General features: G+C 40.5%; 2 protein-coding genes across 5 annotated transcripts in view; one reads left to right on the top strand and one right to left on the bottom strand.

The window, feature by feature from the left end:
- LOC308283021 (uncharacterized protein) overlaps nt 1-12,001 on the top strand; it is a gene marked incomplete at both ends in the record, with an annotated part of 211,104 nt that overhangs the window by 46,924 nt on the left and 152,179 nt on the right. The window lies entirely within an intron of this gene.
- The window catches only part of LOC308284233 (scavenger receptor cysteine-rich type 1 protein M130-like), an 83,113-nt gene that overhangs the window by 16,559 nt on the left and 54,553 nt on the right, over nt 1-12,001 (bottom strand). For 3 of the 4 annotated variants that reach the window (XR_013961996.1, XM_080724789.1, XM_080724788.1), the window contains exon 11: nt 461-741. Coding sequence is in view for 3 of the 4 variants with exons in the window: in XM_080724789.1 (XP_080580915.1) it covers nt 461-741 (281 nt within the window). In the remaining variant the exon portion in view is untranslated. Of the gene's footprint in view, nt 1-460; nt 773-1,825; nt 1,880-2,959; nt 3,254-3,493; nt 3,800-4,089; nt 4,387-4,484; nt 4,518-8,654; nt 8,807-12,001 lie in introns of those variants that run through there. The other variant, XM_080724792.1, reaches the window with a different exon arrangement.

Consider the following 12,001-nt stretch of genomic DNA (forward strand, 5'->3'; position numbering starts at 1 on the left):
GTTAGTATTTCTCCTATTCGATTCATGGTTGATTGTTGTCAAATCACATCACACTGTACCATGCAACGTGCCGTCACATGGCCAGTGAGAGGCACTCCAGAGCACAGCAGCACTCCAGAAAAGGCAAGCTCAATGCTCATTGCTGACAAATGTGTGTACTTTAGGCTACTTTACTTACTGAGTTTGGGATATATAATGTACCGAATTCAAGTTTCCTTTCTTTTTGTGCTCGGTTTTATGTACAGTAGGTAGGCAGGTACGTAGGCAGGCAGGCAGGCAGGCAGGCAGGCAGTTAGGTAGGCAGGCAGGCAGGCAGCAGGCAGGCAGGCAGGCAGCCAGCCAGGTGGGCGGGCGGGCAGGCAGGTACGGCAGGCAGGCAGGCAGGCAGGCAGGTATATAGGTAGTGGATAAAATAAGACTGTATAGATGTAGTGTAGTAGTACTAGTGATTGTTTGTTACCTGAACAGATGACCTCCAGTCTGTGGTTAGTAGTATCAGACGTAGACATCCTTGTTCCACACTCCCTCACTGAAGACTCAGATCCATCGCAGGTCGATACGACCCATGCAGGTATAATTTTATAACCAGAAACTAAACTCCTTTGTGTTGAAACAGCAGAGCCACAGTTCAGCTGTCTACACACTACCATTGCTGACTCCAGTTTCCAGCCATAATAATCATCCACTGGGCTCCACTGTCCCCACTGTCCCTTCATTTCCAGTGTACCAGTACAGTTACTTGTTCCTCGCACCAACCGGATATCTTCAGGCTCTGCACAGAGACAAGAATAAAAGGGTACAACAATTTAATAATAATGTTAATTTTAATATCAAGTTCCAAACCTATCCACAACTTTCCAACATCCCATCGTGCATTGCGCAGAATGTGCAGGCAGCTTCCGGAGCCGCAGCCGAGAGTGATCTACAAGCTCACAGCGGTTGCATCTGCGACGCCAGGGCCGGACTTACCATTGGGCTAGGGTGGGCACGAGCCCAGGGGCCTCAGGGGAGGGGGGCCTCAAAAAAAAAAAAAAAAAATTTAGTAGGCATGATCGCAATCGCGAAATTCCATGTTTAACCCCCATACCAACAAACATTTACATTTCAAGAAAACATAATGGCTGCTAGCTCATGAATGCCTGAACGGATTTCCATTCGGATTTTTTTGTTTGAAAGCTGTGAACAGTGTGGACACACGTGGTGCATGATCTAGGCATGGGCGTGCATGATCCGTGCACTATGAATTACATGGAAGTCTATGGAGAGGGAGGCGTTGTGGAACTTGGAAGCCATTTTGAAAAGACCCTGAATGAGTAAATTTAATGATGACATTTTAAAGTATTGCAATCCAAATAAAGTGATATTTGTGTTTAGTTACAGTACATTTTGTTTTATTATTGAGAGCTTCTGCTCTGCTGGCCGCACTGCATGTAGCAGCTCTGAAAGCTTAGTGCAGTCTAAAGCCCGCCCACTCTATGTATCCGGTACTTTCCACACACATAGGCTACACACATGCACGCAAACTCCAATTCTGTATCCGCTTTAGACCCTTCCAATGAGCCAATGAGGATACACAGTCAGATTATGCACGGGCCGGTCCGAAGGTGAGGTCACGGTGTGGTCAGGTGGACCGGAGGTGGAATTTTTGCGCGCGCACGAGGGCCTCTTTATTTCCCCTTGCCCAGGGGCCTCATGTCATATAAATCCGGGCCTGTGCGACGCGACGTGATCTTGTATGTATGCTGTTAACCGGAAGTGTCCCGCAAATAATGCTACTGCAGATTCTCGCGGAAACAGGTGGATAAAGTGTAGTTTGTCTTTTTACCTGAGCAGGAATGTCCAATAGTCTCACCAGGTGAGCAGGTGTTTTTAGTTGAGTCTGAGAGAGAGAGAGAGAGAGAGAGAGAGAGAGAGAGAGAGAGACAGACAGACAGACAGACAGACAGACAGACAGACAGACAGACAGACAGACAGACAGACAGACAGACAGACAGAAGTTTTTTAAGTAAAAATCAAACCTCGGTTCGAAGTGAAGCGGTGAACTTTTATTCTATGTGTTCTAGAGTTATGAACGTACAGGACAGATAAAACCTGTTCATTCTGAACTGAAATGGCCATATATGGACATGGGACACACATTTTGCTTTTTGAAAAAGCCTATTCATTCTGGACTGATATTCTGGACGTACGGGACAGAAAAATCCTGTTCATTCTGGACTGGAGTGACCATATATGGACATGAGGTGACATACATTTTGTTTTTGAAAAAGCCTGTTCATTCTGGACTGAGATGACCATATATGGACATGAGGTGACATACATTTTGTTTTTGAAAAAGCCTGTTCATTCTGGACTGAAATGACCATATATGGGCGTGGGACACACAAAGCCACTCATTGAAAAAAAAAAAAAAAAAAGTAGATTTAAAAAGACTAGTGAACAAATGAATAGATTATAGAACATTAACACAGCTCAAATGAGTTCAGAAACTTTCATTTAAATCTTCATTTAAGCCATACTGTATATACTTTGTCATATGACAAATAGCTAGGATTGCGAATATAACGTACAAGTTGAAAGGCATCGCATCACCATGCATTGTGAAAGTGTAGATATGCTATTATCACTATTTTATAATGAAACACATTGAAAATAAATGTTAAATAATATAAATAGATTAAATACATAGAACCAAAATGCAATAAGGTTATCAATCAATCATTGACATTTAATGGGAAATTTGCCGAAAACATGCATGTGTGGTTTAATGTAAAAACATGTTTTTAAGTTGACGTTTAAATTGTGATGTTATCCAAAAATATCTATATGTTTATATTTACCAAAAGGAAATTGATTCAGTATAAGCTGAAACAGAGGTAAAAACCATGGATGAATGGATGATTAGATGGAAAGATAGATAGATAAGATTACTGTCCTTGTTTAAGTCATGGTTTGTTACCTGAACAGATCACTTCCAGTCTTTTGTAAGACCGGAGCATAGACTTCCTCGTTCCACACTCTGTTAGTGAAGATTCAGATCCAACACAGGAAGAACAAATCCTCCATACAGCTTGTCGTGAACCAGAACTCATTTTTATTGAAGCAGCAGAGCCACAGTCCAGCTGTTTACACACTACTGATGCTGACTTCAAGTTCCACCAGTTCATATCCGCTAGTCTCCACTCTCCCTCATGTTTTATCTCCACTGTACCATCACAGTGACTGGTTCCTCCCACCAACCTGACATCAGGTTCTGTAGAGACAAGTGCATAACCAGGGCTTGGAGTGCAAAGGGCGTAAGTGACATTTTTTATTGTAATAATTTAATTAAATACAATATTAAAATTGTATATTTTAAAATACATTCATTGTAGCCTAATCTGTATAAATAGATTTGTGCTCCAAGCCCTCGATAAGTTGGATCAAAATAACTAACAAAAGAAAGTGTAGGTTGAATGCACAAATAATAATCCAAACCTAGTTTGTCTTTTACCTGAGCAGGTGAGTCCAACAGTCTTGTCAGATGAGCAGGTGTTTCTAGTGGAGTCTGAGGTTCTACAGTCCAGGAGAGCAGACTCATTACCTTCACAATGGAACTCTTTGGTCAACATTGGAGCCACCACTTCCCCATAGAGCGCCCCCTGGAGGACTGAAGGAGTCCCACAGCCAAGCTCCTTACAGACCACCTCTGCATCGTGGTGGTCAAAGTCACCTTCACACACTGAGACCCACGACTGTTTAGACTTCACCTCCACTCTGCCTGAACATGAACTAGTCCCATTCACCAACCTCACAGACTCTGAAGAGAGAGAGAGAGAGAGAGAGAGAGAGAGAGAGAGAGAGAGAGAGAGAGAGAGAGAGAGAGAGAGAGAGAAGAGAGAGAGAGAGAGAGAGAGAGAGAGAGGTTTTGTTCACAAAACCACTTTAATTGAACATTTCTAGATGTTATATGCTATATGATGCAGGGTTTATTCCCGGGTCGAGTCAAACCAAAGAAATGGTACTCAGTGATGCAGTGATGAAGTGATGCAGTACTCAGTGATGCACTTTTAAAAGTTGTAAGTGGCGAATAAAGTCATTGCTTGTTACCTGAACAGACCAACTCCAGTGTGGTTTTGTCAGATTGTGAGTTCATTGAGCCACACTCCCTGATTGAAGATTCAGATCCATCACATTTAGCTGAGAGAATCCACCATAAACGTTCACTTCTAGAACCAGTACTCCATTTTGTTGAAACCACAGTGCCACAGTCCAGCTGTCTACACACTACAGATGAAATCTTAATGGTCCAGTAAGTAGGATGCACTCGTCTCCATTCACCCTCGTTTTTCAACTCCAGTTTGCCAGCACAGTGACTGGTTCCTCCCACCAACCTGACATCACCATCTGTACAGAGACAAAGAATAAACGTTAAAAAAACAAACAAACAAACAAACAACTGCAACAACACTTAAGTCTACAATCTATGATGTTCAGTTGTTTACCTGTTGTGTGGTCTGTTGGTTGAACCTGGAGAGCTAAAGAGAAACATGATAAAATAAATGAGTTTCAGTATAATTAGCGCTAGTAACTACCTAGTATCTAGTGCCACAGGAGGTTGGTTTATCTGTTGAGGTACAGGAGATGATGTACAGGAGAGGTACAGGAGATGATGAGAGAGAGAGAGAGAGAGAGAGAGAGAGAGAGAGAGAGAGAGAGAGAGAGAGAGAGAGAGAGAGAGAGAGAGAGAGAGAGACAGACAGACAGACAGACAGACAGACAGACAGACAGACAGACAGACAGACAGACAGACAGACAGACAGAGGGGTTGCATCAGGACAGGGTAAAAGTAAACTCATCAGGATTGTGTCTGAACTTTGGGCCTTAATGGTTAATCTTGGAGCTGAACGAGATCAATATGTAGTGTCTGTCTAGAAACTCAGCAAAAAAAAAGAAAAAAAGAAAAAAAAAAAGAAAAGAAATGTAGGAGGTGGGGTTAACAATTCACTAACCTAACTTTTTGGTAAACTAATATTCTCCATGTCATAAAAGGTTATCATTGTATATTTACTGTAGTAAACTAATATTATCTAGAAATCCAGAAAGTTTAAAGGAATATTCAGGTTTAATGAAAAAGTGGCTCCTCTCCAGCAGAGGGCGCGGGAGAGGGGCGTTTTCCCCCTTCACAAGAACGCGCTTTGTTCAGCAGTTTCCTGTAATGGCGCCCAGATGTAAACAAACTGAAACAAACAAACTAACATCTTTACTCTATACAGCATGGATCGATTAAGCTCTACACATTCCAATCGGTAAGTGAAATAAAAAGTCATCTTTATTTACAAATGCAAACATATTTAGACATGTGACAATTACATTTAACTAACGCTACCGTATCGCTTGGCATGCGGCCGTGTTATAGTCATCTTACTGGCCTTACAGCTTTGGAAATGTTTATTTTTTTATTACACCATAATGGTGTAATAAAAAAATAAACATTTTAAACATTTTGATCATAAGACACAATTACTGAGTATCGGTAGGCCTACTTCTCCAGCTTTAGAACATGTATGATACTGATTTATATAATAATACTGTCTGCTGGTCAAATTATGTCTGGGGCAAAACATTTTTTTTTGACACAGTATGTCCACACAAGCCAACATGACGACGACCCTGTATCTGGATTAATAACTTTGGAGCTGCTAAATGATCTATGCTGCGGGTCTAACGATAAATGAATAACACAGCAGTATTCAATAGACTGAGGCATTTATTATGACTGCTAATCTAATCATTCTTTACCCTTTTTTTCATACAGGTACCTTGTTTCATCATCGCTGTTAGTGTTGATCTGGATTGATCTTCGCTCATGAAGAGCACTAAAAGGCTTTTATTTTCTGAGCAGTCGTTACCATCACTAATCATCTGCATGAAAGACTGACATAACTGACATGATCTAAACATGATTAATAAAATGATGCTTTGATATACACAAACTGTAATGTCTCGATTTCATTTTGATCTAGTCAATGGTAAATGTTTCAAAGTTATTTGAATGAGTTCTGACCTGAAAGCTTACAATGATGGGAAGTTGTAAACATTGTGAAAACGCTATATTGTATTGTTTCATACACTAAAGCATTTTGGTATGAAACACCATTTAAATGCAATATCATATCGTTTAGCTGCATAACATTTCTGGCATTTGTAATAAAAAATAAATAAAAAAAAAGTTTCAGGTTGACAAAACTTGTTTATTTAGGTAACGGTTTGCAGGTGAAAATGGGAAGTGGAGTGGAGTCTTGCATCTTCCAGACTGTAGAATAGCCTACCCTATTTGTGTGTATAGATTGCCTCATTAAATATTTTTCAAATGTTCAACGTTTATTTGTGTCATAATTGTAGTGTGATCGGATGTACAGCTGCTCTTCTTCAGACATCAAATTGGGGTCCCTGCCTGTATAGAAATAAAGGAGATGATGCTTAGATTAGATTTGCAGAATCTGTATATCTCTTAAACTAGAAAGGCTTGCATGTAGAAGTACATTTGAATTGGTGAGATTGGTTATGGTAGTAACCAGACTAAAATATTGACACAAAAGTACATTTTACAATTTGACATAAAACAGTACAGTACAATACATTGATCTAATGGCCTAGTGCAGTGTTTCTCAAAGTTTTAGATTTCAAGGTCTCCCTTAATATCTGACAGTGTACAAATGGAACCAAATAAACCCTTCTGGGTCCAGACAGAGCATGCATTGACATGCAAACCCCCCCAATTCGCACCTCGATAACGCTTTAGTATCACAACAGGATGTTTGAACAAAGAAACAAGCATATAAAGTACCTATGCATATCAATAGACCTGTAAGTAGCTAGGTGTTGAGCGACCCCCTCCAAACATCACTACAGCACCACTGGGACAACAATTCATCTTTTATATAATGCTCTATATAAACCAACAGAATAACGTTCAGCTCTTTCTGGAATAACAAGCGTGGGTCTAACACATGCAGTGTTGATATCATAGAGGTATAAAATATAGGATGACTTGATAATATGGGCTATCTTGTGAATGTACCTTGCGATGCTAAAATTAGTTCTGTAGATGTGTTTTACGTCAGCCGTATGTTGTGACTCACGTTGTGTTTATTCATGGCTGAAGCTATGTGCTGAAGTAACTTACAAGTATAAGTCTATTTGTATTTGTCCTTTGTGTGGACATTGAAATCATTTACAAGTTATAGACAAGACATATGTCTCATTTAATGGCCCCTGTTTATTAGATCAATGTATTGTTTTTAGGGCGGATTCACCCACAATGTGGCTAACTTTAAAACGAAACTTTTTACAAGAAATATTGCCCAAAACCCTTCAAAGATCCCAATGTGACAAACCCACCTAACAAACGTTTACTTAGGAAATAGATTGTTGCACTCTGACAATTATAAAATATTTCTTATTTACCTCCTTTCTTTGTTCAGCATCTCTCAGCCTGTTGTCCACATTCAACTTCCTGAAACTCTTCCCTTTGTAAAAAGTTAAACTGTGAGACACTAATCGATAAAAAACGAACGCGAAATAAAGTAAACATACAAGCAGAGACTTGAAATAGAAAGAGTAAATTAAAATAGCAAGTTAAAGCAGTTAAAACGGCCGCGGAATGTAACGTACAGGCTCCAGTGCCATTGTTTACAGAATGGAGGAACTGTGCACCCACGCCTCACTAAGGGTGGACTGGACGCGCAGAGGAACAGACTAGAACGCGCACTGAGGCCATACTCTATCCTGATTGGTGGAGATATTTGTGGCGAACGGGAAAAATTCGAGCGAGCTATGCTCGTAACAGGGGATAGGGTGGAAGTCCTTATATGGTCAGCGCACATTATAGTCAGGTGCATTAGTGGAAAATGTACACATTTTATTTTTATTTGAATGAATGCGAATTCCTGAATATCCCTTTAACTGTTCACTATGTGTCACATTAATTACCGGTAATTGATTTATGATGAATAAATGCCAAATTGTAAATTTGGCATTTAGCAGACACTCTCAATCCAGAGCGATTTACAATATGCAAGGTAATAAATACATCAATGTCAACACATCCAATGCAAAGAAATAGGAGGCTAATCTAAGAAAAACAGTTAGACCAAGGCACCTTTTCAGTCAAAACTTCATAAAAAGCATAATAATAAAAATACAATTATGATCAGTTGTGCAGTAAAGCTCCTGTAATACCTAAACAGATTGTTTACATTAATACTGTGCATTATCACAGTTCCAGTAATGGGCAGCTTGAATCACAGATTCTGATGACCGATGCTTTAAGGAGATATTTTATTTTTAGACCATTGATTCTGTGGAATAGCCTGTCTCTAAACCTCTGCTGCATTTACAGTAAATTAACTTAATGTTAATGTTTATTTAACACTGCAAAGTTTTTTTGGTTGCAATTTTCTTTCCTCAAATGTAATTATCATGTGTTACTTGTTAGTATGTATTGCGTGTTGAGTACTGACATTTAATAATTTCGTATATGGCAAATTGTATGAATTTTTTCATGTGGACCCCAGGAAGACTAGCTCATTGCTATGGCACCAGCTAATGGGGATCTTCAATAAAATAAAATAAACCCTGCTATCAGGAGGTGATGGATTAGATGTACTTACAGTGCAGCTCCATGGTTAGGGAGGAAAGGAGGAGAGAGGTCACACTCAGCCACAGTACCATCTTCATCCTGCTGCCTGAAGATACCTTCACCCCCTGTCTGCTCTGTGTCTGCTGAAGCTCCACAGATATACCCCAGACACACACTGTCTGGTCCCCGACACGCCCCCTCCACAGCCTCCCCACAACCACACACACACACACACACACACGCACACACGCGCACGCGCACGCGCACGCGCACACACACACACACACACACACACACACACACACACACACACACACACACACACACACACACACACACACACACACACACACACATTGCATATTGTACACACACCACAGTTCCAAAGCATCAGTCCAGACTGTTGACTTTGATAAAAAGAGTTCAATATAATGAAGGACTTTGGCATTTGCAACACAAACTAATGATTAAAAGGTTTCATGTCTCATGTCTCTATTTCCAATAACAGATCAGCCTAAAACTCTATTGTGACTGACAACATACTGTAGGCTATATCTACTGTAATTTACATTAATCATTAATAATAGCCTCTCAAACCCAGAACTCCAGATGATGTGACTTTCGTTTATCGGCTTGGCTACTCAGATCACGCTGTGCTCTGATTGGCTGAACGCCAATGCACACATTTCAAGTTGGAATTCCAGTGTCTAAAGCACAGGGTTATGGAGGTTTGAGCGGTGACGGGTTTCCATTTCGACACATCCCCATTCCGAACACCAGGTCAGCATTGACCAGCGTCGGCAGGTTAGCATTTCACCAGGTTAGCTTTCACCAGTGTCGGCAGGTTAGCATTTCACCAGGTTAGCATTTCTCCTGTCACTCACATCACTTTGTCTGCTGACCTCACTCAGCAACAAAATAAACAGAAAATAAACAAAAATAAAAATAAAACAATTCACGGGAGGCAAACAGTGATGATGTGCACTGCAATGTATTTCAAATGCACTGCTTTTTTAAGAGTAAAAAAGAAAAAAAAGACCTGTGTGACATGTGTGATCTTGGCAGGATGCCCCAGGAAATGCCAATCTCAACAGGAAACAACGGTATATGGCAACACTATCGCTGTCCAGGAAAATGCTCAGATATTACATTAAAAATGTCAGTCAATCTTTTGTGCCACACTGTCTATGTGAACGGGGCTTTACTTATGCATTTTTTTAAACCTTTGTATTTTGATCATTGTCATATTGACTCTGTGCCTCAATTGCCATTCTCGCCTGCCCTGTTGCCTTCCTGCCAACTGTCTAAACCTCTTCTCCACATCTGCTCGCACCAACACCACCTCCCCTTTCCTCCTTTGTTTAAATAAAACTGGACTGGACTTTTGTGTCGTCTGCATTTGGGTCTGACTCTACTAGTTCAACAAACCGTGACACTTGTTACAGATGTTATGTGTTTAGCTGTGATTGTACTGACCTAGCTTCAGAGGGATCCGGTCCAACTGCTGGAAAGGTTGTTTACCAACATTGTCCCGAAGCAACCCTGACAAGACTGTCGAAACCAGCCGGTCACTTCTCTTTTAACCCTTAAGTTCTGTTCAGATTCACTACACCTTCGTTCTGTTCGGGTCATTTTGACCCGGGGGATCTTTGGTTTAAAAAACAACACTAATATACATTTTAACTTAAGAAATCATCATCATCATACATTGACTTTGTCTCAATACCAAACAATTCATATGATATATATGGTAAATGTTTGCATTTATGCTTTGCTATATCACATTAAACAGTGAAAGAGCTAGGCGTTTTTACTGATAGCTGAAATTCATGTAAAATAAGAGCTGAAACACACATGTGAACATGGGAACACACATTAATGTCACATATATGAATGTACACTTGTACGTATACACTAGGAAGCACATGCTTCACAAACACAGACTGCATGTGTGGCACATATGAGCTTCTTGCACCTCCTTCCTGTCTGCTGTTGTAGGACACACTGAACAGCGCGTTCTCTTGCCAGATGCTTCAACTCTAAGTTCACTGTTTATTTTACCATTTCTATCATTTGGATTGTTTGGAATTGAGACAAAGTCAATGTATGATGATGATTTGTTAAGTTAAAATTTATGTTAGTATTGTTTTATTTAAAACAAATATCCCCCGGGTCAAAATGACCCGCAAAAAGCACAAAATAAACTAGAAGCAGTGCTCTTCCGAGCACAGGTCTCCACCAGGTGTGTTATGTTGGTTGTGGGTGTGCATTGGGTGGTATTGAATTAGGTGGTTATGAATGAGCCGGGTCAAACGCAATCCAAGGTGAGTGGACAAGTTAGCTTCAGACACAGTGAAGTGTCAAAAAATGTGTTTGTCAAAAAACAGCCTCATGGTGGCGCTATAAAAGGCTGATGTGAAAAATGCAGGGAAGGGGTTTTTCCTTGGCCTCTAGGGAGTGTGCTTACAAAGTTTGAAACTGATCGGTGGATTTATAGGTAAAACGACAAATCGGCCTGTTATAGCGCCACCATGAGGCTGATTTAAAAAAAATAAGTGGCATTTCTTCCTCGGCCTAGTGGGAATGTGTGTGTGCTATTTCATGAACATTGCACTTTGCGTTTGTGATTTGAGGCATTTGAGGCATTTTGTTCAAAACGGCTCAATCCTACAAACTTTGGAAGCCAATCTTAGCCAATCAGGATGGAATATGCAAAATCGGACAGATCCATGTCGATCACATGACTGTCGAGATACCGCCTACTGATTTATAGGATTTTTGGACAAAATCTGTAAGAGTAGTGTACAGAAATGTGTTTTGCAAACATCGGCCTCATGGTGGCGCTATCAAAGGCTGATGTGAAAAAAAGCAGGGAAAGGGTTTTTCCTAGGGAGTACGCTTACAAAGTTTGAAACTGATCGGTGGAGTTATAGGTAAAACCACAAATCACCCTGTTATAGCGCCACCATGAGGCTGATTTCAAAAATTTGAAGTGGCATTTCTTCCTCAACCTAGTGGGAACGTATGTGCCCGATTTCATGATAATTGCACTTTGCGTTTGGGATTTGAGGCATTTTGTTCAAAACGGCTCAATCCTACAAACTTTGGAAGCCAATCTTAGCCAATCAGAATGGAATATGCAAAATCGGACAGATCCATGTCGATCACATAACTGTCGAGATACTGCCTACCGATTTGTAGGATTTTTGGACAAAATCTGTAAGAGTAGTGTACAGAAATGTGTTTTGCCAACATCGGCCTCAAGGTGGCGCTAGAACGGGCCCATTTGAAAAATGTGGGTCAGAGGTTCTGAATTGGCATCCAGGGAGTGTGTGTGCTAATTTTGGCAGCGACCGGGCCAACGGCGACTGAGATTAG

Source organism: Nannobrachium achirus, assembly GCF_963921795.1.
Source record: "Nannobrachium achirus genome assembly, chromosome: 4".
NCBI classification, from domain to species: Eukaryota; Metazoa; Chordata; class Actinopteri; order Myctophiformes; family Myctophidae; genus Nannobrachium; species Nannobrachium achirus.